Source organism: Hypanus sabinus, chromosome 4 (genome assembly GCF_030144855.1).
Source record: "Hypanus sabinus isolate sHypSab1 chromosome 4, sHypSab1.hap1, whole genome shotgun sequence".
NCBI lineage: Eukaryota > Metazoa > Chordata > Chondrichthyes > Myliobatiformes > Dasyatidae > Hypanus > Hypanus sabinus.
Genome location: NC_082709.1, coordinates 59,288,546 through 59,311,565, shown reverse-complemented (window position 1 = coordinate 59,311,565; position 23,020 = coordinate 59,288,546). Strand labels below are relative to the sequence as shown.

Below are 23,020 nucleotides of genomic sequence, written 5' to 3'. Positions count from 1 at the left end.
AGATAGAAAACTGTTCAGCTAACATTGTGGGCAACATTTTAATTGACTTGAATTATGGATTAAAATCACAAATATAGCTGATTTCAAAAAATGGTGTGTAACTGGGAAATTTCATGGTGATTTTCACGATCAACAGCCCAAAATCCATAAGGAACACCCAAAAGTATTCAGGAAACAAAATCTGCGTTGTCCAGAGTAATTTTCCTACAACTGATCCTAGGCCCAACAGCCCATAATTACCTGGCATATTCCTGCTCTTTCTCTTGCATAAAAGCTTGATATTTGCTTCCCCAAGTAATAGTATTTCTTCTGTGGCTGGAGAAGATCTGAAAAGTTCTGGCAGAGCCCATGAAATTTCCTATTGTAGTTTGGGAGGAAGCTCATCAGGTCTTGGGGACTCATCCACCTTTACACCTGCTAGGTGATCCAATGCCTCCTTTTCAGTGCTAATTTATTTTTGAATTCCACCAACCCTCCTCCCTGAATTCTTCAATTACAATGTTCTTCTTCTCAAATGCAGATGAGAATTATACATTCGCGATCTCACTTGTCTTCTACAGCTTCACACTCTAAGTGTCAGTTGGTCCCAAATGTGCCTATTCTTGTCCTCGATGTACCTCTTTGGGACTGCAGATGTAGAGGATTTAGCAGCCTTTGTTTGGGTGCAGATAAGAAATACAAGTGTGGAAATAAAAATCAAACAGCAGCACATGCTAGAAAGCTGGAATGAAAACAGAAACTGCTGGAAATACTCAGCAGGTCAGTCAGCACATGTGGAAAGAGAAACAGGGTTAACACTTAGACCATAAGACATAGGAGCAGAATTAGGCCATTCAGCCCATTGAGTCTGTTCCACCATTCCATCATGGCTGACTCCAGATCCCACTCAACCCCCATACACCTGCCTTCTTGCCATATCCTTTGATGCCCTGATGTCTTGATGTGCTTCAGATTAAAGAACCTTACTATGATCTGGGAAAGGCAGCAAACAAATTGCAGAGGCTTGGGCCAGAGAGAAGACAAAGGTCATATCTCTGACGGAGTGGGTCAGGCACTTCCGATGCTGTCGCCAGAATAATGCTTTGACTTCAGTTTTAGAAGCGAATGAATTGCACAGAATAGACATGCAACCATTTGTTCACGTACGGTGGTTTAGCCCCTTGGATACGCACACAAGATGATCAAAGGTTTTGAAAGGATGAATAGAGAGAGTAGATGGTGATTTAGAGGACGCATTCTTAAGTAGGGTAATGGAAATCTCAAACACTTACCCCAAAATTTGTTAAGGTCAGGGAACAGCTGGAAATTCCAAAACTAAGTTTAATAGAAGATTATAAGATAAAGTTATTAAGTGATGCAATAAAAGGCAGGAAAATGGAGCTGCAGAGCTGATCAGATTGAACACCTCCTGGTTATGTTTTACCCAGCTATAAATAATGCACATCAGAATGATCACACTCCCCAGTCAACAGAGCGAGATTGGAGTTAAGTTTCTCTGACCTCGCCTATCTTATCAACTATCCTTAACAGTGATCAAAATCTCAGCTGTGTGCTGCAGGGTTAAACCTACCTGATCCGTTGTGGCTATCACAATGATATATAATACACAAATATGGCTGCTAGGTCTCTTATCAGAGGCATTGAAGCATTTCTTTTGCTTAAGTGTTAGTGTTGATGAGGCTGCATATGTCGGAGTCAGGTAAACCTTACCTGCCAAGACCACCCATATAGACTAGATATCACCATGTGCCGATGGAGTTGGGTTTGAACGTGCTGGCTTCCCACTGCTCTCTAGAAGCTGCCGAGATTCCTGATGTGCATCTGCTGCCTCATCCCTGCTCCTTGATGCTCAGATTACCTGACAGTAAACTGAGGTTGCTTTGATGGCTACGAACCAAACTTTGTTCAGTAGGTTAAATGTGACAGCTACAGCATACGGGCCCTCCTTGAGCTGTGTTATCATTCAGGAAATCACCTCTGTTCTCTGTCAAGTGAGTCCAGTGCGATGAGAACATGAAGTCAGCCTGCTGGCACCTCGGATTGGAAGATAGGGGTGCAAGCCCCCACTCTTGTAAACTGGTCACTTTGTACCTTGCCTGTAAGAACATGCAGCAGCGGAAAATTACAAAGGATGTGGGGAGAAGTCTGGAGAACAGGGTTGAGAGGGATAAAAAAAAAATCACCCATGGTGGAATGGCAGAGTAGACTTGATGGGCTGAATGGCCTAATTTTGCTCCTATGTCTTGTGACAGAATGGCAGAACGAGCCGAATGGTGTATTTCTGCTCCAACATCTCATGGTCTAACACGAAAGGTATGAGGTGCTTCGTGTTCACAGAACGCATAAACAAGGCCCTTTTACATCGTGCCTTTTACAGCCTTAGAATGTCCCAAAGTCTGATGCAGCCTACCAAGCTTCTTGGGTATATGGTCACTTCCGTTAAAATAAAGAAATTGCTGCAAATGAATTACACACAGCAAAATTCAATTACCTGTGGTTACCATGTAATCTGTTTTTGAAGTAGGTTGGATGTGACCGATTCGCTCTTTTTCTGTATCATCTGCTTTGTCACGTTGCTTTAGTGCTAATTAATGGCTTGGACAGCCAGGAATAATGGAAAGAGCTGGAATGTTTACTATCTGACAAACATTAATCCTTTGAGGAATTTTTAAGGATATGGGAAACTGACACTGAAGGAGGATTGAGATCAGCCAAGGTCCTGTTGATTGGTGAGGCTTGGTGACCCACTGCTGCTCCAGTTTTGTTATGTTCTCATGTCAACCTGAAGGGCTAGTCAGGACCTGGGTTTAATAACTCACTGAAGACATAGCACTGCCAACTGTACTGCACTGAGCCTTCACATCAGTCTGAGGACAATAGACAGTAGGTGCAGGAGTAGGCCATTCAGCCCTTCTAGCCAGCACTGCCATTCACTGTGATCATGGCTGATCATACACAATCAATACCCCGTTCCTGCCCTCTCCCCATATCCCTTGACCCCACTATCTATAAGAGCTCTATCTAACCCTCTCTCTTGAATGCATCCAGACACTTGGCCTCCACTGCCTTCTGGGGCAGAGCATTCCACATATCCACCACTCTCTGGGTGAAAAAGTTTTTCCGCAACTCTGTTCTAAATGGCCTACCCCTTATTCTTAAACTGTGGCCTCTAGTTCTGGACTCACCCATCAGCAGGAACAGGCTTCCTGCCTCCAGTGTGTCCAATCCCTTAATAATCTTATATGCTTCAATCAGATCCCCTCTTATCCTTCTAAATTCCAGTGTATACAAGCCCAGTCGCTCCAATCTTTCAACATATGACAGTCCCGCCTTCCGGGAATTAACCTTGTGAACCTACGCTACACTCCCTCAATAACAAGAATGTCTTTCCTCAAATTTGGAGACCAAAACTGCACATAATACTCCAGGTGGGGTCTCACCAGGGCCCTGTACAGCTGCAGAAGGACCTCTTTACTCCTATACTCAATTCCTCTTGTTATAAAACCCAGCATGCCATTAGCTTTCTTCACTGCCTGCTGTTACCTGCATGCTTGCTTTCATTGACTGATGTACAAGAACACCTAGATCTCATTGTACTTCCCCTTTTCCTAACTTGACTCCATTTAGATAGTAATCTGTGTTCCTGTTCTTGCCACCAAAGTGGATAACCTCACATTTATCCACATTAAACTGCATCTGCCATATATTTGCCCACTCACCCAACCTGTCCAAGTCACCCTGCATTCTCATAACATCCTCCTGATATTTCACACTGCCACCCAGCTTTGTGTCATCAGCAAATTTGCTAATGTTACTTTTAATCCCTTCATCTAAATCATTAATGTATATTGTAAACAGCTGCGGTCCCAGCACCAAACCTTGCGGTACCCCAATGGTCACAGCCTGCCATTCCGAAAGGGACCCGTTAATCACTACTCTTTGTTTCCTGTCAGCCAGCCAATTTTCAATCCATGTCAGTTGTCTGCCCCCAATACCATGTGCCCTAATTTTGCCCACTAATCTCCTATGTGGGACTTTATCAAAAGATTTCTGGAAGTCCAGGTACACTACATCCACTGGCTCTCCCTTGTCCATTTTCATAGTTACATCCTCAAAAAACTCCAGAAGATTAGTCAAGCATGATTTTCCCTTCATAAATCCATGCTGACTCAGACTGATCCTTCTACTGCTATCCAAATGTGTCATAATACCCTCTTTTATAATTGACTCCAGCATCTTTCCCACCACTGACGTCAGGCTAACCGGTCTATAATTCCCTGTTTTCTTTTTCTCTCCTTTCTTGAAAAGTGGGACAACATTAGCCACCCTCCAATCAGCAGGAACTGTTCCTGAATGTACAGAACATTGGAAAATGATTACCAATGCGTCCACGAGTTCTAGAGCCACCTCTTTAAGTACCCTTGGATACAGACCATCAGGTCCCGGGGACTTATCAGCCTTCAGACTCAACAGTCTATCCAACACCGTTCCTTGCCTAATATAAATTTCCTTCAGTTCATCTTTTACCCTAGTTCCTTTGGCCACTATTACATCTGGGAGATTGTTTGTGTCTTCCCTAGTGAAGACAGATCCAAAGTAGCTGTTCAACTCATCTGCCATTTCCTTGTTCCCCATAATAAATTCACCTGTTTCTGTCTTCAATGGCCCAATTTTGGTCTTAACTATTTTTTTTTTGCTATTCACACACCTAAAGAAGCTTTTACTATCCTCCTTTATATTCTTGGCTAGTTTACCTTGGTATCTCATTTTTTCTTGGCGTATTGCCTTTTTTGTTATCTTCTGTTGCTCTTTAAAAGCTTCCCAGTCCTCCGGTTTCCCGCTCATCTTTGCTATGTTATACTTCTCTTTTATTTTTATACTGCCCTTTACTTCCCTCATCAGCCACAGCCGCCCCTTACTCCCTTAGGGTCTTTCTTCCTCTTTGGAATGAACCGATCCTGCACCTTCTGCATTATTCCCAGAAATACCTGCTATTTTTGTTCCACTGTCTTCCCTGCTAGGGTATTGTTCCATTGAACTTTGGCCAGCTCCTCCCTCATAGCTCCATAGTTCCCTTTGTTCAACTGTAATACTGACAGATCCAATTTTCCCTTCTCCTTCTCAAATTGTAAGTTAAAACATATCATATTATGGTCACTATCTCCTAATGGTTCCTTTACCTCGAGGTCCCTGATCAAATCTGGTTCATTGCACAACACTAAATCTAGAATTGCCTTCTCCCTGGTAGGCTCCAGTACAAGCTGTTCTAAGAATCCATCTCAGAGGCACTCCACAAACTCCCTTTCTTGGGGTCCAGTACCATTCTGATTCTCCCAGTCTACCTGCATGTTGAAATCCCCCATGACAACTGTATCATTACCTTTGCGACATGCCAATTTTAACTCTTCATTCAACTTACACCCTACATCCAGACTGCTGTTTGGGGGCCTGTAGATAACTCCCATTAGGGTCTTTCTACCCTTAGAATTTCTCAGTTCTATCCATACTGACTCTACATCCCCAGATTCTATGTCTCCCCCTCACAAGGGACTGAATATCATTCCTCACCAACAGAGCCACCCTCTCCCTCTGCCAGTCAGTCTATCCTTTCAATAAGATGCATATCCTTGGATATTCATTTCCCAGGCCCTGTCCGCTTGAAGCCATGTCTCAGTTATTCCCACAACATCGTACTTGTGTATGATGGAATAGGAATGGGATTTAAATTCATAAACAGGTGAAAGTGGTATAGATTGGTAGAGTAAAATTGGGAGAATGCAGCTGTATACAACATTGTCTTCAAAGGAAACTCTTGTGGTTACATCCAACATTTTTTGCATTTCTACCAAATTGCACTTGAAGAATGAGAAGGTAGCAGAAGGGTTTTATAGCTATTAAAAGCTACTCTTTAATCTTTAATCAATCGGGGGAGCACTGCTCACTACCTTAAGCATTTATGTACTGTCGATGACAACAATTTGAATTTATGTAGTGTCCTTAATGTTGTAAGGTGTTCCGAAGCAGTGATAGGGATGTCCAAAAGCAGAACAAAAAGGTGTTGGCTGAAGATAGAAGAACCAAAATTGTTGATGCATAACAGAATTATAGGGGCCTTTGGATAATAAATACCCCAAGTTGTTCTGGAATGCAAAATGCAGGAAAAGGAAGCAATTTTCCTTTTCCTTTTTGTAATAAAACTCCAATTACCAGTGATCCACCATTCAGAATTCCTTATAGTTTTTGCACCTGCCTGATCAGATTATGTATGCTGCCTGCTCTCCTGACTCACCAGGGCACCCATCCCTGTCTTCCCTTGAAACTTACTGGGTACCCAGCAAGATTTAATATTCCACTGTGCAACATCTTTTAAAAATAGTATGTTGGGATATTAATAGTATGCAGTAGTCTAGAAAACCAGCTCACCTGGCATCACTAAGATCCTGAATGTGCCAGATTATCTCTTGCTTACTTGGAACAAGCAGAAACCATCACCACACAAGCACTGGTGACAGCCTCCAAATATCAGCCAGCATAGTCACTCCTTTATACACCAGAGCAGCTATCCACACCTTAGTTCAAGGCAAGGGTGCTTTCTGTCCTATTGCTTAATTAGTGTAATTGGTATTCTTCCATTAACGCATTTGCTGGTCTCCAGTTTCTAAAGGACTTTTCCATTGGCATAATGTTGCATGAACATTATTAGCAAAGCACTCAGGTACAATACAGGTTCCATTTTGTTACAGACAAAAATTATATTTTGTTACTACAAGTATATTTCCACACCTATCAGATTCCTCCTTCATGCCTTTACCTCTTCCATCTTTCACCTACCAGCTTCTCACATCATTGCTTTTCATCCACCCACCTTCCACCTCCTGGTTTCACCTATCACCTGCCCCCTTCCCCCACGTTTCTGTTCCGGATTCTGCCCCCTTCATTTCCAGTCCTGATGGAGGGTCTCAATCCAAAACATCATCTGTTTATTTCCTTCAATAGATGCAGCCTGACCTGCTGAGTTCTTTCAGCACTTTGTGTGTATTTGTTGCTCAAGATTTCCAGCATCTACAGAATCTCTTGTGTCACCACCAGCTTCTCCAGGGCAATTAGGTGGGCAGTAGATGCTGGGCTTGCTACTACTAGATGTATGTGTACAGAACAAACAAATGGGTAAGAAAAATCATTGCTGACGCTACCTGCCCTGCAAGCTGTTTTTTTTTCCAAAAGCTCCCTTCTGGAAAGTTATATATGGCTATTAAAACAAAATGAAATTTCATGCCATCTTAAGTTTCTTCCCCCAACCATTCTAGTTAGTCCCTCAATTATTCTAGTTAGCTCCCCCCCCCCGCATGCCCCTCCATTGTACCTCAATCACTGCTCTGCACTGTAATTACTTTAAATCACTCTTTACAATGCTGTTTACATTGTAAATTCATGCTGATATTTATGCACATTTGTATTTCATATCCATACTTCTAACTTTATTCTTCTATACTTCTTTACTCTTTATATTAATATAGTTGATCCTCTTTGATTCCCGGATCCCCAAAATGAATTGAAGATGACCCAATTATCTGTTCATCATCACATTACTCTTAATGAGATCTGAGGGCAAATTTGAAGCCAGGTGGGTAGGAAAGGTAAAGGGCTGGAGAGGATGGAATCTGATGAGAGGGGAGTGGCCCACAGGAGAAAGGGGAGGGGGAGGGGACCTCTCCAGCCTTTACCTTTCCTACCCACCTGGCTTCACCTATCCACCTATCCTGCTTCTCCTCACCCCACCATTGTTCAGACCAGTCATCAGAATGGGAAAGAAATGTGACCTAAATGATTTTTACCATGAAATGACTGTTGGTGCCAGACAGGGTGGCTTGATTATCACAGAAGCTGCTGATCTCCTGGGATTTTCATGCACAATGGTCTCTAAAGTTTACGGGGAATGGTGTGCGAAACAAAAAAACATCCAGTGAGCAGCAGTTCTGTGGATGAAGAAGCTTTGTTTATCAGAGAGGTCAGGGGAAAATGGCCAGACTGGTTCAAGCTGACAGGAAGGCGACAGCAACTCAAGTAACCACAGGTTACAGCCGCGGTGTGCAGAATGTGCAATACATCGAACCTTGAAGTGGATTGTTTTGTTACAATTGGACCGGGAGTTGGTGAAACCACTTCTGGAATTCTTTTACAATTTTGGTTGCCTTACCTAAAAAAAAAGATGGAGTAGTGTTGGAGGCAGTCTAAAGGAATTTCACTGGGCTAATCCCTGAGCTGAGAGGTTGTCCTATCAAGATCAGCTAGAGAGTTTGCATTTGTATTCCAGAAGAATGGCAGGTAACCTATTCAAACATATGGGTTCTTCCAGAGGCAGATGTTGAGATGTTCCCATGAGTGGAAGAATCAGAAGCAAGTTGACAGACAGCCTATCACTAAAACTGAGGTGTGTAGAAACTTCTCTCAGAGAGTAGGGACCTCCGTAGTTCTCGGCTTCCAAGATCATTCAAGGTATTTAGGCAGAGAATTGCAGATATTTAAAAGATTAAAAAACTGAGGGTTATGGGGAATGGCACAAGAGTTGAGACCAGCATAGATCTGCCATACCCCATTAAATGGCGGGGCAGGTCAGAGGGGTTGCGTGGCCTATACTTGCTCCCTTTCTTTTATGACTTGTGCTATTGATATTAAACTTTGGAATAAGAAGTCCAGAGAGGTTAGGGTTCAAGGCATCGAACTTCACCACTGAGCCCCAGCCACCTGGGACGGCATGAAATAAATCCCTGTTGTGAGTTATGTAGAATTTCAAAAAGATGTGTTAACATTTCAGGAGGAAAAAAGTCCATTCCTTTGTCCACCGTGGGAATCATAACTCAGCTACAAGTCAGAAGTAAAATTGAGATCTTTCTGCGTCAGTGATCTATAGAACTACTGTAACATACAGGCCAGTAATGACTGAACCCAGGTCTCTGGCACTGCCAGACAGCAGCTTTACCAGCTTCACTAGCTAGCTGAATCCAGGTACAAATTCTCTGTAGAAGCCCAAGTGTAAAATCTAAACTGATACTCAGATTTGTTGTTTTATGAAAAAAATATCAAAGTTAGATTGCCAGCCATTCAGGGGGAGAGGTAACTAGTCTTGTCGTTGTCTAATGAAGTGCAGGAGAATTCTGCCTGGTCTCCTGAACAATATTTATCCCTGATTCAGTATGTGAACGCAAATGAAATTATAATAACATTCCGGGAATCCGTACTCTGACTTTTCAGAAATTGTGATGGTCCATCACTTGAAAGAAAGGAAGAAAGATTAGCTTAATTTGTCACAGGTACATCAAAACATACAGTGAAATACGTTGTTTGTGTTAATGACCAACAAAGTCAGATGATGTGCTGGGGACAGCTTGCAAGTGGTACCATGATTCCTGCACCAACATAGCATGCCTATAACTTAATAATGTTCTGTCTGTGCACAACAACATACATGCTAAATAAAAGCAAGCAGGTGGGAGATTGCTTTAACTAGTGTACTCACATCACAGTGAGAGAGAGAGAACAATGCGCATGCACAGACATCAGATCATACATAGTGGTGGGGGGAAGTCATTGTTCTAAAAGAAATAGAATTAACCCTAACCCATAAGTCTTAAGAATGTGGGAGGAAACCAGAGCACCCGGAGGAAATGCACACAGCAATGGGGAGAGCGTGCAAACTCCTTACAGACAGTGGAGGAAATAGAAGCTGAGTCGCCAGCTGACAGGGCTTCACAAGGTGATGTTTGCCACACTCAATTCCGACTTTCCAGTTCCCAACCTCCCTTTACTTTCCAGTGCCTCAGTTATCACATGTACCCCCCACTCACCTGGTTCTGCCCCCCACAATTCGTTGGAACCTACTGAGGCCATGTTTCCTGCACTCATTAAACTTACTATTTTTACTGGAATATTTACCATTCTGCTGTTCAATCTCCAAATAAACGTGAATTAACGGAGCGTTGAAGTACTACTCCAGTAGTCCAGAAAATCTGCCAGACCAGCTGCACCAAAGTCCAGAGATGACCAGGTTAATGGATCTGCTCGGTTACCTCAAGGATGCCTGCCAAAACCTGATACAAACTAATTGGCTGCAGCATCTCCTACCAAGGAACTGTGACCACGCTTCTGTGGCTGTGGTGTTTTGGGGTATTGCAAGGCTGAGAAAGATATGATCAAAATTCAAGCCTTTTATGCATCAGCTGCAGCTTGTCCACATGCAGGAACTATCTAGGATCTGGCTTGGCTTGATAGGATCTGGTTTGCCCAACAACCATCAGGCTCCTGAGCCAGTATGGATAATTTCACACACCTCAACACTGAACTGACTCCACAGCTATAGACTCACTTTCAAAGACTCTGCAACTTATGTTCTCAGTAACATACATTTTTTTTTATAATTTGCATGATTTGTCTTCTTTTGCACATTGCTTGTTTGTCAGTTCTTGTAGCTTTTCATAAATTCTGCTGTAAAAGCCTGCATTTTGCATTTGCGTAGACAGGAGCTCCTTCACTGAGGCGATAAAAGCTGGATCCTTTTCCTGAACCTGATGGCATCTGCTTTTTCCCTTTAAGGAGACAATCACAACATCAACAGTATTATCTACAAATGGAACCCTGAATCACGATTGTTTGAAAGAAACCAGACTATTCCCACATCTGGAGCCTATGACTGGGAATTCTTCACCGTCGGACCATATTCCTTCCTTGTCGTGGCAAACACTTTCAATGGAACCTCAACCCGGATCTACTCTCGGATTTACATCCAACTGGGTGGAGTGTTCCGACTTTTCCAATCAATCCCGGTAAGTGCTCGGCTCCCCTCCTCCTTTAGATAGAGATAAAAATTAAGAGTGAGAAAAGATGGTCGTATTTCATGTCCCTGTGGAAGTTTACTATCACTGAATGACGATCAAACGGGCAGTAAAAATCATCGTGGACACCACCTATCCTACAAACTACCACTTTCAAAAAAAAAAATTTCCCTTCTGGAAAGTGCTATAGGGCTACTAAAACAAAAACATCACACCATCTTAAAAATTTCTTCCCCCGGGCAGTAATCTGATCAACCATTCCAGTTATCGCCCCCCCACCCCAGTCCCCTCTACCTAATACCCCTCTCACTGCACTGTAAACACTTGTCATAATGTTGTTTACATTGTAAGTACCTGCTGGTATAGGTATACTGTATGTATTTATGTACATTTTATTCCATACTGTACTTAAGTGTTGAATGATGTTTTTATGGTTCATGTCCTCGCCAACAGACTACAGCAAATTCCTAATCCATATAAATGTATATGATGGTTAAAGTGATCCTTGATCCTTGTTTAGCAGACGTATGCAGTTCTGGTCACTGTGCTTTCGGAACGATGTGATTAAGCTGGAGAGGGTGCAGGAAAGGTCCACAAGGATTATGCCTGGATTGGAAGACTGGGTAGGCTGAGCATTTTCTGCAGAGAAGGTGGCTGATAAAATCATGTAGGGTGTAGACGGGGCTACATAGTCACACTGGAAAAGAGAGTCTAATACTAGGGGAAGTAAGTTTAAGATGAGAGGGGAAAGACTTAAAAGGGAACTGAGGTCATCTTTTTCACAGGAATGAGTGGGTATATGGATCAATTTTCCAGAGGAAGTGATAGAAGCAGGTAGTTACAATGTATGAATGACATTTGTGTAGTTACGTGGATTGGAAAGGTTTAGAAAGAGGCTGGGCATGTTGGTCAGCATGGGCGAGTTGAGCCAGAGGGCCTGTCCTGCGCTGTGTCGTCAGAACTGGAGAAGACCATTCTGCTGACAATCAATCAATTAGATCTTGCTGACCGGAGCCTTGCCTTCATCGATTACTTGGGAGTGTATCAAAGGATTACAGTCATTTCTTCACAGCCATCAGGCTCCTGAACCAGCACAGAAGCCTTCACTTACCACAATGCTGGACCGGTTGCACAACCTATCGACGCTCTTTCAAGGACTCTACAACCCATTCTCTGTATTATTTATCGACTACAACATACACAGAATGCTGGAGGAACTCAGCAGATCAAACAGCATCTGTGGAAATGAATAGATAGCCAACATTTCGGGCCAAGGTCTTTCCTTAGGTCCAAAACATCGACTATCTATTCATTTCTGTAGATGCTGCCTGACTGGCCGAGTTCCTCCAGCATTTTGTCTGTGTTGCTTTGGATTTCCAGCATCTGCAGACTTTTGCGTGTTAATCATTTGTTTATTTTTAAAATTGCATGATTTGTGATCTTTTGTATATTGTCTGTTTGTGTCATTATTTACTCTATACAATTAATTCTCTATTTTCCGGTAAATGGGTGCAGGAAAATTACTCTCAGGATATATAGGTGACATACAGTACATGTTCTTTGATAATAAATTTACTCTGAAGACAGTCCCATGAAGGTATTTACATTGCAAAATGGGGCCACCAGTCTTATGACCTCAGCAAGAGCAACAGCCTCTGGAGGAGGCCTCAGAGACTTGGCTTCAGTGGTGTGGGTGAGAATCAAATGCCAGTTAGGGCACTGTGGGAAGTCCCAGCCCTTCCCGGTGGTGAGGTAGGTACACAGTCATCTGAAGGTAGACAGACAAGCTTCTCATCTCAGATGGATCATGGGAGACCTCTGAGTAATCCATGCTCCTGAACAGGTGTAACATCACCATATTGCGGGCAACCATTTGCCACGAGTAAACAGGGACTCTGCTCGGTAATACTATACTGAATATGTAAGAAGTCCTCACAATAAGGCAGCAATCAGCTCGGATTTCAGGTCAGGGTGGTGCTCAGCTTTACCCAGAGTGTAGCGGCACAGTATTGTTAACTGTGGCCCAGCGGGTGATACCCCGACCGCTTAGTCAAAGGAAATCACGGAGGGGCAAGGTTGTGTAGCAGAGTCCATGACGTCTTACAGCACCAGCGAATTGGGTTTAGCTCCCACTGCTGTTGGTACTTTCTCCCTGTGACCACGTGGATTTCCCCTGGGTGTTCCAGTTTCCTCCAAAAGTAGGTCAGTCGGTCACATGGGTGTAATTGGGTGGTGCGGGTTCATTGGCCCAGAAGGGCCTGTTTCTGTGCTGTATCTTTAAATAAATAAAATATAAATCCTAAGCACAAAATCTGGATTGAAACACAGTCGCCTTCTGGAGGTGATGCTAAAATAAGGCCTGTCTGCCCTGGGAACATGAGACCCCATGACTCTATTCTGAAGAGAATTAAGGAGCTCTTCGTGGGGTGGAAGGGGCTGATACAAAGGGAGGGGCATCATTTTAAGGCGATTGGAGGAAAGGGAAAAGGGGATGTCGGAGGGTTCTTTACACAGTGTGGTGTGTGGAATGCCCTGCTAGGGGTGATGATAGAAGCAGATCCATTAGGGGCATGTAGAAAACTCTTAGACAGGCACATGGATGATAGAAAATGGGGGCTATGTGGGGGGGGGGGTGAAGAAGGGTTTGTTTGATCTTAGAGTAGGTAAATGGGTCTGCACAAAATTGTGGGTCAAAGGACCTGCACTGTTCTGTGTTCTAGACCATAAGATTTAAGAGCAGAAATAGGCCATTGGGCCCATCGAGTCTGCTCCACCATCCCTTCATTGCTGATTTTATTATCACTCTCAACCCCATTCTCGTGCCTCCTCCTTATAACCTTTGATGCCCTGGACTAATCAGAGGCTATCAAACGCCTCCTTAAATATACCCAATGACTTGGCCTTCATAGCTGCCTGGGGCAATAAATTCCACAGATTCACCACCCTCTGGCTAAAGAAATTCCTTCTCATCTCTGTTCTAAAGGGACATCCTTGTATTCTGAGGCTGTGCCCTCTGGTCCTAGACTCCCCCACTATAGGAAACATCCTCTCCGTGTTCACTTTTTCGAAGCCTTTCAATAGGTTTCAATCAGAATCCCCTCTTTCTTCTAACCTCTGGCAAGTGCAGGCCCAGAGCCTTCAAACGCTCCTCATAGGTTGACCCTTTCATTGCTGGTATCATTTTATGACATGGTCACTATCACATTGGTGTCTGTGCGAGCTTTTTATGTGTAGTTTTCTACATTGCGTCAGTGACCGCTATTGATCTGGAGGTATTCAGATGTCCTGAGGTTTTGAGTGCAAACACACATCTACCTGGATTGGTGCTCCTGTAGCAACTGACTAATATTCTCCTGGTCTCTGTCTCCGCTTTTCTCTTGTCCGCGGCTCGTGTGTGTTGAGTTCATGCTTCTGGCTTCAGTGCAGGGATTTAGAGAGCTGGGCTGATGTAGAGAAGTGCAGTAGGTTTACTTTCTGGGCTGTCACTAACATTTAGTTCCAGACAGAAAGTGGCTGGAATCAGGAACACACCACCTGAGCTGGTGGAAGCAGGTAATCTCACAACTGAATGGGCAAGGCAGAGAAGGCTAGAAATCAAACGTGGTGCAGTTAAATACAAAAGCCGTCATGATTGACTCAACCATCCAGGACAAAGCTGGTATTAGCTTGGCTTCCCCTCCACCCATTGTCCCCATGGCTGTCGCGTGTCCCGTCTATAAAGTACACTGTAATCTCTCAAGCTCCTGTGACAGCTCCTTCAGACCTCCTGGCAACTTTCCAGATAAGGCATAAGTGAACACCGTCTCTTTCACATTCCTCACCAAGTCACAACCATCCCGACTCAGAATAATATTTCCATTCCTTCATCGCCAAAAGCAGACCACCCTATAATTCCCTACCTAGAAGCAGTGTCGGAGAACCTTTCCACACAGTCTCCAAGAAGTCAGCTCCCAATCAACAACACAAGACATGGTTAATAACTGGTGTAAATCAATTTTTAAAAATAATTTTTTAACATGGCAAACTGCAGTAGATAATGAATATGTTTAAACTATTAGAATCTGGGTACTAGATACTGGCTGGAATATCAGAACAGCTCCCTGGTCCTCTTCAGAATGGAGCTGGAACAGAGTCGTGTCCACTTGAGAAGGGAGTTGCTCCAAAGCACACGAAGTATCTCTGAAGCTGATGCATTCGGTCAGATCTATGTTCGAATGCCAGCCGAGATTTCCTGCTTAATTCCTGCACAGAGCTTGTTATGATGAAAGAGGGGCGATGGGCGATATGCAGAGGAATCTACAAGGGATGGGATTCCTGTTGTCACATTCTGGATGATGGAAGTTGTAGGTGAGGATATACTAATGGAAGAAGGTAAATACAGCACACCGTGAGGGACGGCGCTGGAGTGATGGGGAGAGGGATGTTCGCCTGTAAATACAGCACACCGTGAGGGACGGCGCTGGAGTGACGGGGAGAGAGATGTTCGCCTGTAAATACAGCACACCGTGAGGGACAGCGCTGGAGTGATGGGGAGAGGGATGTTCGCCTGTAAATACAGCACACCGTGAGGGACGGCGCTGGAGTGACGGGGAGAGAGATGTTCGCCTGTAAATACAGCACACCGTGAGGGACGGCGCTGGAGTGACGGGGAGAGGGATGTTCGCCTGTAAATACAGCACACCGTGAGGGACGGCGCTGGAGTGACGGGGAGAGAGATGTTCGCCTGTAAATACAGCACACCGTGAGGGACGGCGCTGGAGTGACGGGGAGAGGGATGTTCGCCTGTAAATACAGCACACCGTGAGGGACGGCGCTGGAGTGACGGGGAGAGAGATGTTCGCCTGTAAATACAGCACACCGTGAGGGACGGCGCTGGAGTGACGGGGAGAGAGATGTTCGCCTGTAAATACAGCACACCGTGAGGGATGGCGCTGGAGTGACGGGGAGAGAGATGTTTACCTTATTTATGTCATTGAGTAACTTTCAGTTACCCAGCTCACACCTACGTTTTTTAATCTGTCCACATTTCACAATCGCACACAGTTGTCAAGTTTGTTTTTAGAACTGTAGGAAAAGTCAGGCTTTCTTTCTCTGTTCCTCAGACATACGGTGCTACGGACTGGGAGATGTTCCGTGTTGAAGGAAGAGTCTTTCTTGCAGTTGCCAACAGTCAGAGCTATCAGACCGGCTCAGCAAACGGAGTCAACTCCTTCAACATCAACTCCACCATCTATGAACTTAACATCACCGCACAGATGTTTGTCAAATTTCAGGACATCCTGACTTACAGGTATGTGCATTGCCATGGCGAGGCACTCTTTTATCTTCTCTGCCTACAATGATTAGATGGTGGTTTGTGTACGGAATGATATTGTAAAACAGGCTGAGATTGGGACCAGCTGATTAAAGGAGATATCTCGAGCAAGGGGAACACTATTGAGGGTTCTTTCACATTTATACAAGCCAGAAGATGGAGATCTGTAACATCCCATTGGCATGAGGTAAGGCAGACCAGCTGTGTTCCTAACTAATGGTGGAGCTGGCTTGATGGGCTGAGTGGTCTGCTGCTGTCCCTACTGATGGTCTTTAGGCAGAGATGCCAAGCCTGCTTCACCACTGAGTACGTTCCAGCTCCTGCCCCAGCCTGATCCCTCGAACGCTGAACTTTCCTATACTATCTCAGCGTTGGTCTACTTTAGCAGTAGTGATGCAGTGGGTAGACCTCCAGAGACCCCGGTTCAATCCCAACCTCCGGCTCTAACTGTGTGGAGTTTACACATTCTTCCTGTGACCAGGACAGTTTCCTCCGGAGGGAATTGATGGGAATAATAAAACATGGGATTAATGTAGGACTGGTGTAAGTGGGTACGTGCTTGATGGACTGTTTGATGTGCTTTATCCCTCTCCATGATGATGAATAGTCTCTGATTTGACCACCGCTCTGAAGGAAGTTCCCCTCCTCAATGTTATCTTCCCTCTGCTTGAGACCACAGTCCCCAAGTCTAGATTCCCCCACCAGTTGAGGCAAACCCTGTGGTCCTCTGCTCTCTGACAGTGTCTCTCCTGGCTCCATTTATGCTATGTAATCAGTAATTAATTGGTTATTGCCATACATACCAAGGCTAGTGAAAAACTTTATTTTGCACGTCATCCTTACAGATACAGTAATTACATTGTGAAGGTGCAAGGGGAAAATAGTTTCTTTTTCTTTTTTTTTAATTGAAAACTTCCTTCATTCTTCAAAACTTGAGAGTGAAGGAATAACGTGCTTGGTCATTAGGCAATCTTCACATCCCAGGTGTCAAAGTTCACCGCTCTGTTCCTAAGGCAGGCGCTTCCAAAGGGTGGCACCTCTTTGTCAACGTTGGGGGTTCAGCCAGGAGAATGTTCTCAGGATTGCCTTTTAATGCTGATTTATTATCTCTTTCAACCCCATTCTCCAGCTTTCTCCCCATTAACCTTTGATGCCCTACTAATCAAGAACCTATCAACCTCTGCCTGAAGGCTCACACCCAGCGATTCAGGAACAGCTTCTTCTCCTCCACCATCCGATTCCTAAATGGACATTGAATCCTTGGACACGACCTCACTTTTTTAAATAGACAGTATTTCTGTTTTTGCACGTTTTTAAAAAATCTATTCAATATACATAACTGATTTACTGGTTTATTTATTATTTTTTCTCTGCTAGGTTACGTATTGCATTGAACTGCTGCTGCTAAGTTAACAAATTTCATGTCACATGCCGGTGATAATAAACCTGATTCTCATTGTAAATATATCCAATAACTTGGCCTCCACCATTACCCATGGCAATGAATTCCACAGATTCATCACCCTCTGGCTAAAGAAACTCCTCATCTCTGTTCCAAAGGGACACCCTTGTATTGTGAGTCTGTGCCCTTTGGTCCTGGACTCCCACACTATGGGAAACATCCTCTCTGTGTACATTCTATCTCAGCCTTTCAGTAGTTAATGGGTTTCAATCAGATCCCCTCATTCTTTTAAACTACAGACTCAGAGCCATCAAACACACCTCATATGTTAACCACTTCATTCCTGGGATCATTTTTGTGAACCTCTGCTGGACCCTCTTCAATGCCAGTGCACCCTTTCTTAGATAAGGGGTTCAAAACTCTCTCAATACTCTGTACAGTCTGACCAATACGTTATAACCCCTCAGCACTGCATCCTTAATTTTATATTCTAGACCTTATTAAATGAATGCTAACATTGCACTTGCCTTCCTCACCACTGACCCAATCTGCAAATTAACCCTTAGGAAATGCTGCACAAAGGGAATTCTGGATGATGATTCTCAAATCTCTTTGCACCTGTGCTGCTTATTTCGAAAACAGACTATGCTTTTATTCCTTCTACCAAAGTGCATGACCATACACTGCATTCCATCTGCCACTTTTTGCCCATTCTCTCAATCTGTTTAAGTCCTTCTGCAGGCTCCCTGTTCCCTCAATACTATCTGTCCCTGCACCTATCTTTATATCGTCTGCAGACTTGGCCACAATGTCTTTAATTCCATCATCCACATACTGTTCAATGTGAAAAGAAGCAGTTACAATACTGGCCCTGCAGAGCACCACCAGTCTCCAGCTGCCAACCAGAAAAGCTCCCCCTCTGTTCCGCTCTTTGCCTCCTGCCAGTCTAACCAATAGGACACAACCATGTGAACACCAGCTCGTCAGCTAAGCATGGGTAGGGAGATCCCAGGGACTAAGACCTCAGTGTCCTGACAATCTTCCCACTAAAATTGGTGAAGTGGTCTATTAGTATCACGTGCACTGAGATGCCATGAGAAATTTGTCTGGCCTATCATCCATTCAGATCAATTCATTCCAACATCGCATTGAGGTAGAACAGGGTAAAACAATAACAGAGTGCCGAATAAAGTGTCAGTTGCAGAGACATTTATTTGTTTTGTTTGTTTGTTACACCATGGAGAAGACCCTTTCACCCCAGCAACCCCACAACCCTGATTAGCCCTAGGGGGCAATTTACAATGGCCGATTAACCTAGCCAGTACTGTATGTCATTGGACAGTGGGAGGAAACCCACACATTCCTCAGGGAGAATATTCAGATACTCCTTACAAAACAGTGCCGGAATTGAACTCCAAACTCCAGAATGCCCAGAGCTGTAATAGCACGGGCCCACATTGTTATCATAATTATTCTTTATAGAATTACCCAGAGTCTGCAGGATTTTTCTGATGTTGGAAAATTAAACTGGAGAGATTTTCAAATTCATTCTGCTGAAAATGAAAGTGTGTTCTATGAGTGAACAGCTTCCTCCTTGCCCTGATTTGTCTGGGCTGTTATTTCCAATGACTATGACAATGAAACAGACAATTCCTCTGACTATCCAAACCAAACAAAAAGTAGCAACGCTGGGAAATCAGTATAACCTTCAGGTAGTATCAGGCCCACAGAGAATCACACCAAACAAGAGACTACTTGGCCCATCATTCCTGTGCTGACATTCTTGAAAGTGTCCCCCACTCTTGTCTCCTTCCATGCAATCCTAACATGTTTTTTTTTCTGTTTCTAGTTTAACTCCCTTTAAAAAGTTAAAACTGAATCTTAATACACCAATATTTGCCGATCTGTTCATGTCCCACTCGAGCTCAGACCTCAGCGACCCAGCCAACCTCCAAAGCAGCGTTCAGCTTTGCGAGCAACAGCACCATCTGGTGGCTGACATTGGAACTTCCCTCCAACACACACTAAGTACTGGAAGAACTCAACAAGTCTGGGAGCACCTATGGAGGGAAATAAACAGTCAACTTTACCAGACCATAGCGTATTCCAATGAGATTCCCCCACCTCCCATACTTCTAAATTACATCAGACAGAATTGTTTGTACATCCCTCATCCAGGGTGTTGTGGGGAGAAATTATTTTCTCATGGTTCCGAGCTGAGCCCCAGCCCAGCCAGGTGTAAATGCTGCCGCATTTTCCGATGTAGAGAGGTTTCCTTCAAGATGCAGACCGGAGGAGGGAGTTTGACTGAGTGGGTTCTCTTATTTCTATTTTCTTTTAACCCTTCATGACCAGCTACCCCTACAAATAAAACACAGGATCAGACAGCATCACCCCAGGAGTGACATCATACCTCCCCTCACTGACCTTCGACCCTCTGGTCCTCGGTGTGGTGACACAGGTAACAGGGCTGCTGCCACACTGCGCCAGAGAGCGGTTAGTCCTGACCTTGGGTGGTGCGTGTGGGCAGTCTGCATTCCCCCCGTGACTGCGAGGGTGCCCTCAATGGAGCAGAGATGAGCAGGAACTCCTTTGGCCAGAGGGTGGCCAACCTGTGGGGTTCATTGCCACAGATGACTGTGTGGTCAAGTCGCTGGATATACTCAAAGCGTTCTTGATTGGTAAGGGCACCAAAGGTTAAGGAGAGAAAACAGGAGAAAGGGGTTAAGAAGGAAAATAAATCAACCACGAACGAGTGGTAGAGCAGACTTGAAGGGCCAAATGGCCTAATTCTGCTCCTATGTCTTATTGCGTAATTGTTGCACCCGGTCAATCCCGCCGTGTGTCTAACTATTTCAGACAAGGGGACAGAAGCCTGGGTGCAGATGGGATCTGGGTTTGCCACCTGTGCACGAATGGAGGCTGATTGTGAATGGGTCCTGGTTTTGCAAAGGGGCCTTGGTATGAATGGAGGCTGATTGTGAATGGGTCTGGGAATGAATGAAACTGGAGCAGGAGAGACTGAAATACGATTGGAAGTAGACTATGAAGCATCTTGAAAGAGCCAGGAATGAGTAGCGTCTGATGAATGCGGGAGTAAAGTCTGTACCCTATTCTCATCCCTCTGCTCTTCTTGTTCCAGTGCTGTTGATTGGGAGTTCTTCACGGTGGGTGATGACAGCTTCCTGGTTGTGGCAAACTCGTATGACGGCTCCAAGTTCTTTTTAAACAGTGTTATATACAGGTGAGCACCTCTGTCAGGAGACAGTAACCCACCAAATCCTGTTCACACCCTCTCTGCTCACTGAACTACACTGACCCTCGTCCTGATGGCAGATTGAGCTTACGATTCCTGTCCCTTGATTTTTTTTTTCCCCTGGGTCTCTGAGTTGAGTGCTCTCTCTCCCCCCACCTCCCATCCAGCCCCGAACTGTTTGTTATCTCCACGCTTTCCGATTGCCCAACTGTGACTTCAGATCACCTCATCACTGGCAGCTGTGCTTCAGCTCTCGAAGCCCCTTCTAGAATGTTCTCCCCATATTTGTCTGACACTTGGTCTCTCTTCACCATCCAGCACCCCAATCCCACAAGATACCACTTTAAACCCAGCTCTTCGGTTGCTTCTAGTATTTCCTTATGTGGCTCAATGTCAGATTTTGATTGCTAAGGCTTCCATGCTGAGCACTGGGGCCTTACTTGGCTACACAACAGCAGAAATACACATTATTTATTAATCTATTTGTGGTGGTAACATTACGTGTGTGTTGTGTGAGAGTAATATGTATTGTTTAGGATGGTGGCCTGGGTTGAGGTGTTGGATGTTGTGGTTTTCTCCGAGCTTGGCAATTAGCTGCAGATGTTCACTGAGGATGTCACCTCATCTGGTAATGAGACGCCTACAAGCTAATTGCCAAGTTCGGCCAACACTGCGACATCAACGTGTACTGTGTTGTGCTCTTTGGTCTGGTGGAACGTTGTTTCATCTGCCGGTATATGGTGGAATGACAATAAACTTGAACTTGAAGTTAAAGTCACATTCCAAAGTAAAACTGGACGTTGCTTCAGAGATTACATTTTCTTGCAGGTGGCAGGGCTACGAAAACTTTGTCCCGGTCCATCACTTGCCGACGTATGGCTGTACAGACTGGGAGCAGTTCAACACGGAAGAAGGCTCGTACCTCATCTACTCCAGCGCCAAGGAACGCATTTCCAAGGTGCTCAGACTGAAAATCTATTGACCCAGGAAGTAATGTGGCCAGAGCTTCAAAGATCATGGAAACTCCCGAATAAGAGGACCCCCGTTCCAGGGGTCTTTGAATTGGAACAAATTTACCTCAGCGAACTAGCTTACACATCAGAAGGGACAATCCTGCTTACTTATGAAGATTTTTTTTTTATTGTCGGATGATCAGAAAAGAAGGTATGCAGGACAAACCCAAGTTAAGTTGTTCTGTGAATGCCAGTGTGGAAGCATTGCTGATGAAGGCGTGTTAAGTGATTTTCTTTACTAATTTTTATTTAGATTACTTCCCTTCTGACTGCATCAGGAGAGCTGACTTTAATGGGTGCCAATGAACCATTCGGATGGACAAGGAGTTTGTGCTGTGTGGTCTCGATTTATTTATGTATATCTATTTCATGTTTTGCACACAGTGCTGACTCTCTCAGCAGCACTAACAGGTTGGTCAAGTTGGATTTGGAGGGGATAAGGGAGCAGGACTCCCTAGGGCCACTGGCCCAGCTCTCCATCGAGTTACACTCCACCAAGCAGAAAAGCTTTAATAAAGCTGTTTTGTTTACAATCTCATACAAATTGAATTCGGAGGCAACTCCAACACCAACGGCTACTGATGACTGTCTCACCAAGTTCCACCTTTCCCTGAAACATTCACAGCTGCATTTGTCTCTCAGCACTGTTTTCAATGCACAGAGCTGAAGAACCCTCTCCCATTCCCAGGAAGAGTCTTGGGTCAGTTTACTACAAGAAACCTTTGGAGTAATTCTACCAAACAGTGGACCAGACCTGGGTTGAAGCTTAAAGCTGTAATTTGAGTGGAATTCTAATCATTACTTGGAATTCGCTGTGAAACTAAACTGGCTCGGAACTCTGACCACCCTAGAACTGATATTTCAGATTCTAGCCCAGGTGTAGCTTCCAGACATGGTGTTCAGTTCAGTCCAATGACAAGGGTGAAAGAGGAACACTAGTTATTACGTGGAATTTTAGAATATACCAAACTAATCAATTCTCCTTTAATGTCTTCACGTTGGTCACTAATGGTCACTTTTGATTTGTGCCTCAATTCCCATTTTTGTAAAGTAGAAAAAATATTGCAGCCTGAGGCTGGTAGTCTCCAGCACCACAGGCCGCCCTCCTTCACTGGTGTACTTATTTCTCTAAACTGGATCAACCTTTTTTAAAATGGTTGGGTTGTCAAATGAAGCCTGACTTGGGTGGGCGGGTGAATGCCTTTC

The 23,020-nt window shown here is 44.3% G+C and overlaps 1 protein-coding gene across 1 annotated transcript in view; it reads left to right on the top strand.

Moving 5' to 3' along the window:
* Positions 1–22,488, top strand: part of LOC132392275 (thrombospondin-type laminin G domain and EAR repeat-containing protein-like) — a 106,828-nt gene extending 84,340 nt beyond the window's left edge. Inside the window, exons 9-13 of the mRNA XM_059966102.1 lie at positions 10,591–10,820; positions 15,932–16,119; positions 20,688–20,789; positions 21,630–21,965; positions 22,068–22,488. Of these exons, the coding sequence (XP_059822085.1) occupies positions 10,591–10,820; positions 15,932–16,119; positions 20,688–20,789; positions 21,630–21,783 (674 nt within the window). The 3' untranslated portion in view covers positions 21,784–21,965; positions 22,068–22,488. The remainder of the gene's footprint in view (positions 1–10,590; positions 10,821–15,931; positions 16,120–20,687; positions 20,790–21,629; positions 21,966–22,067) is intronic.
* Positions 22,489–23,020: the final 532 nt, after the last annotated feature.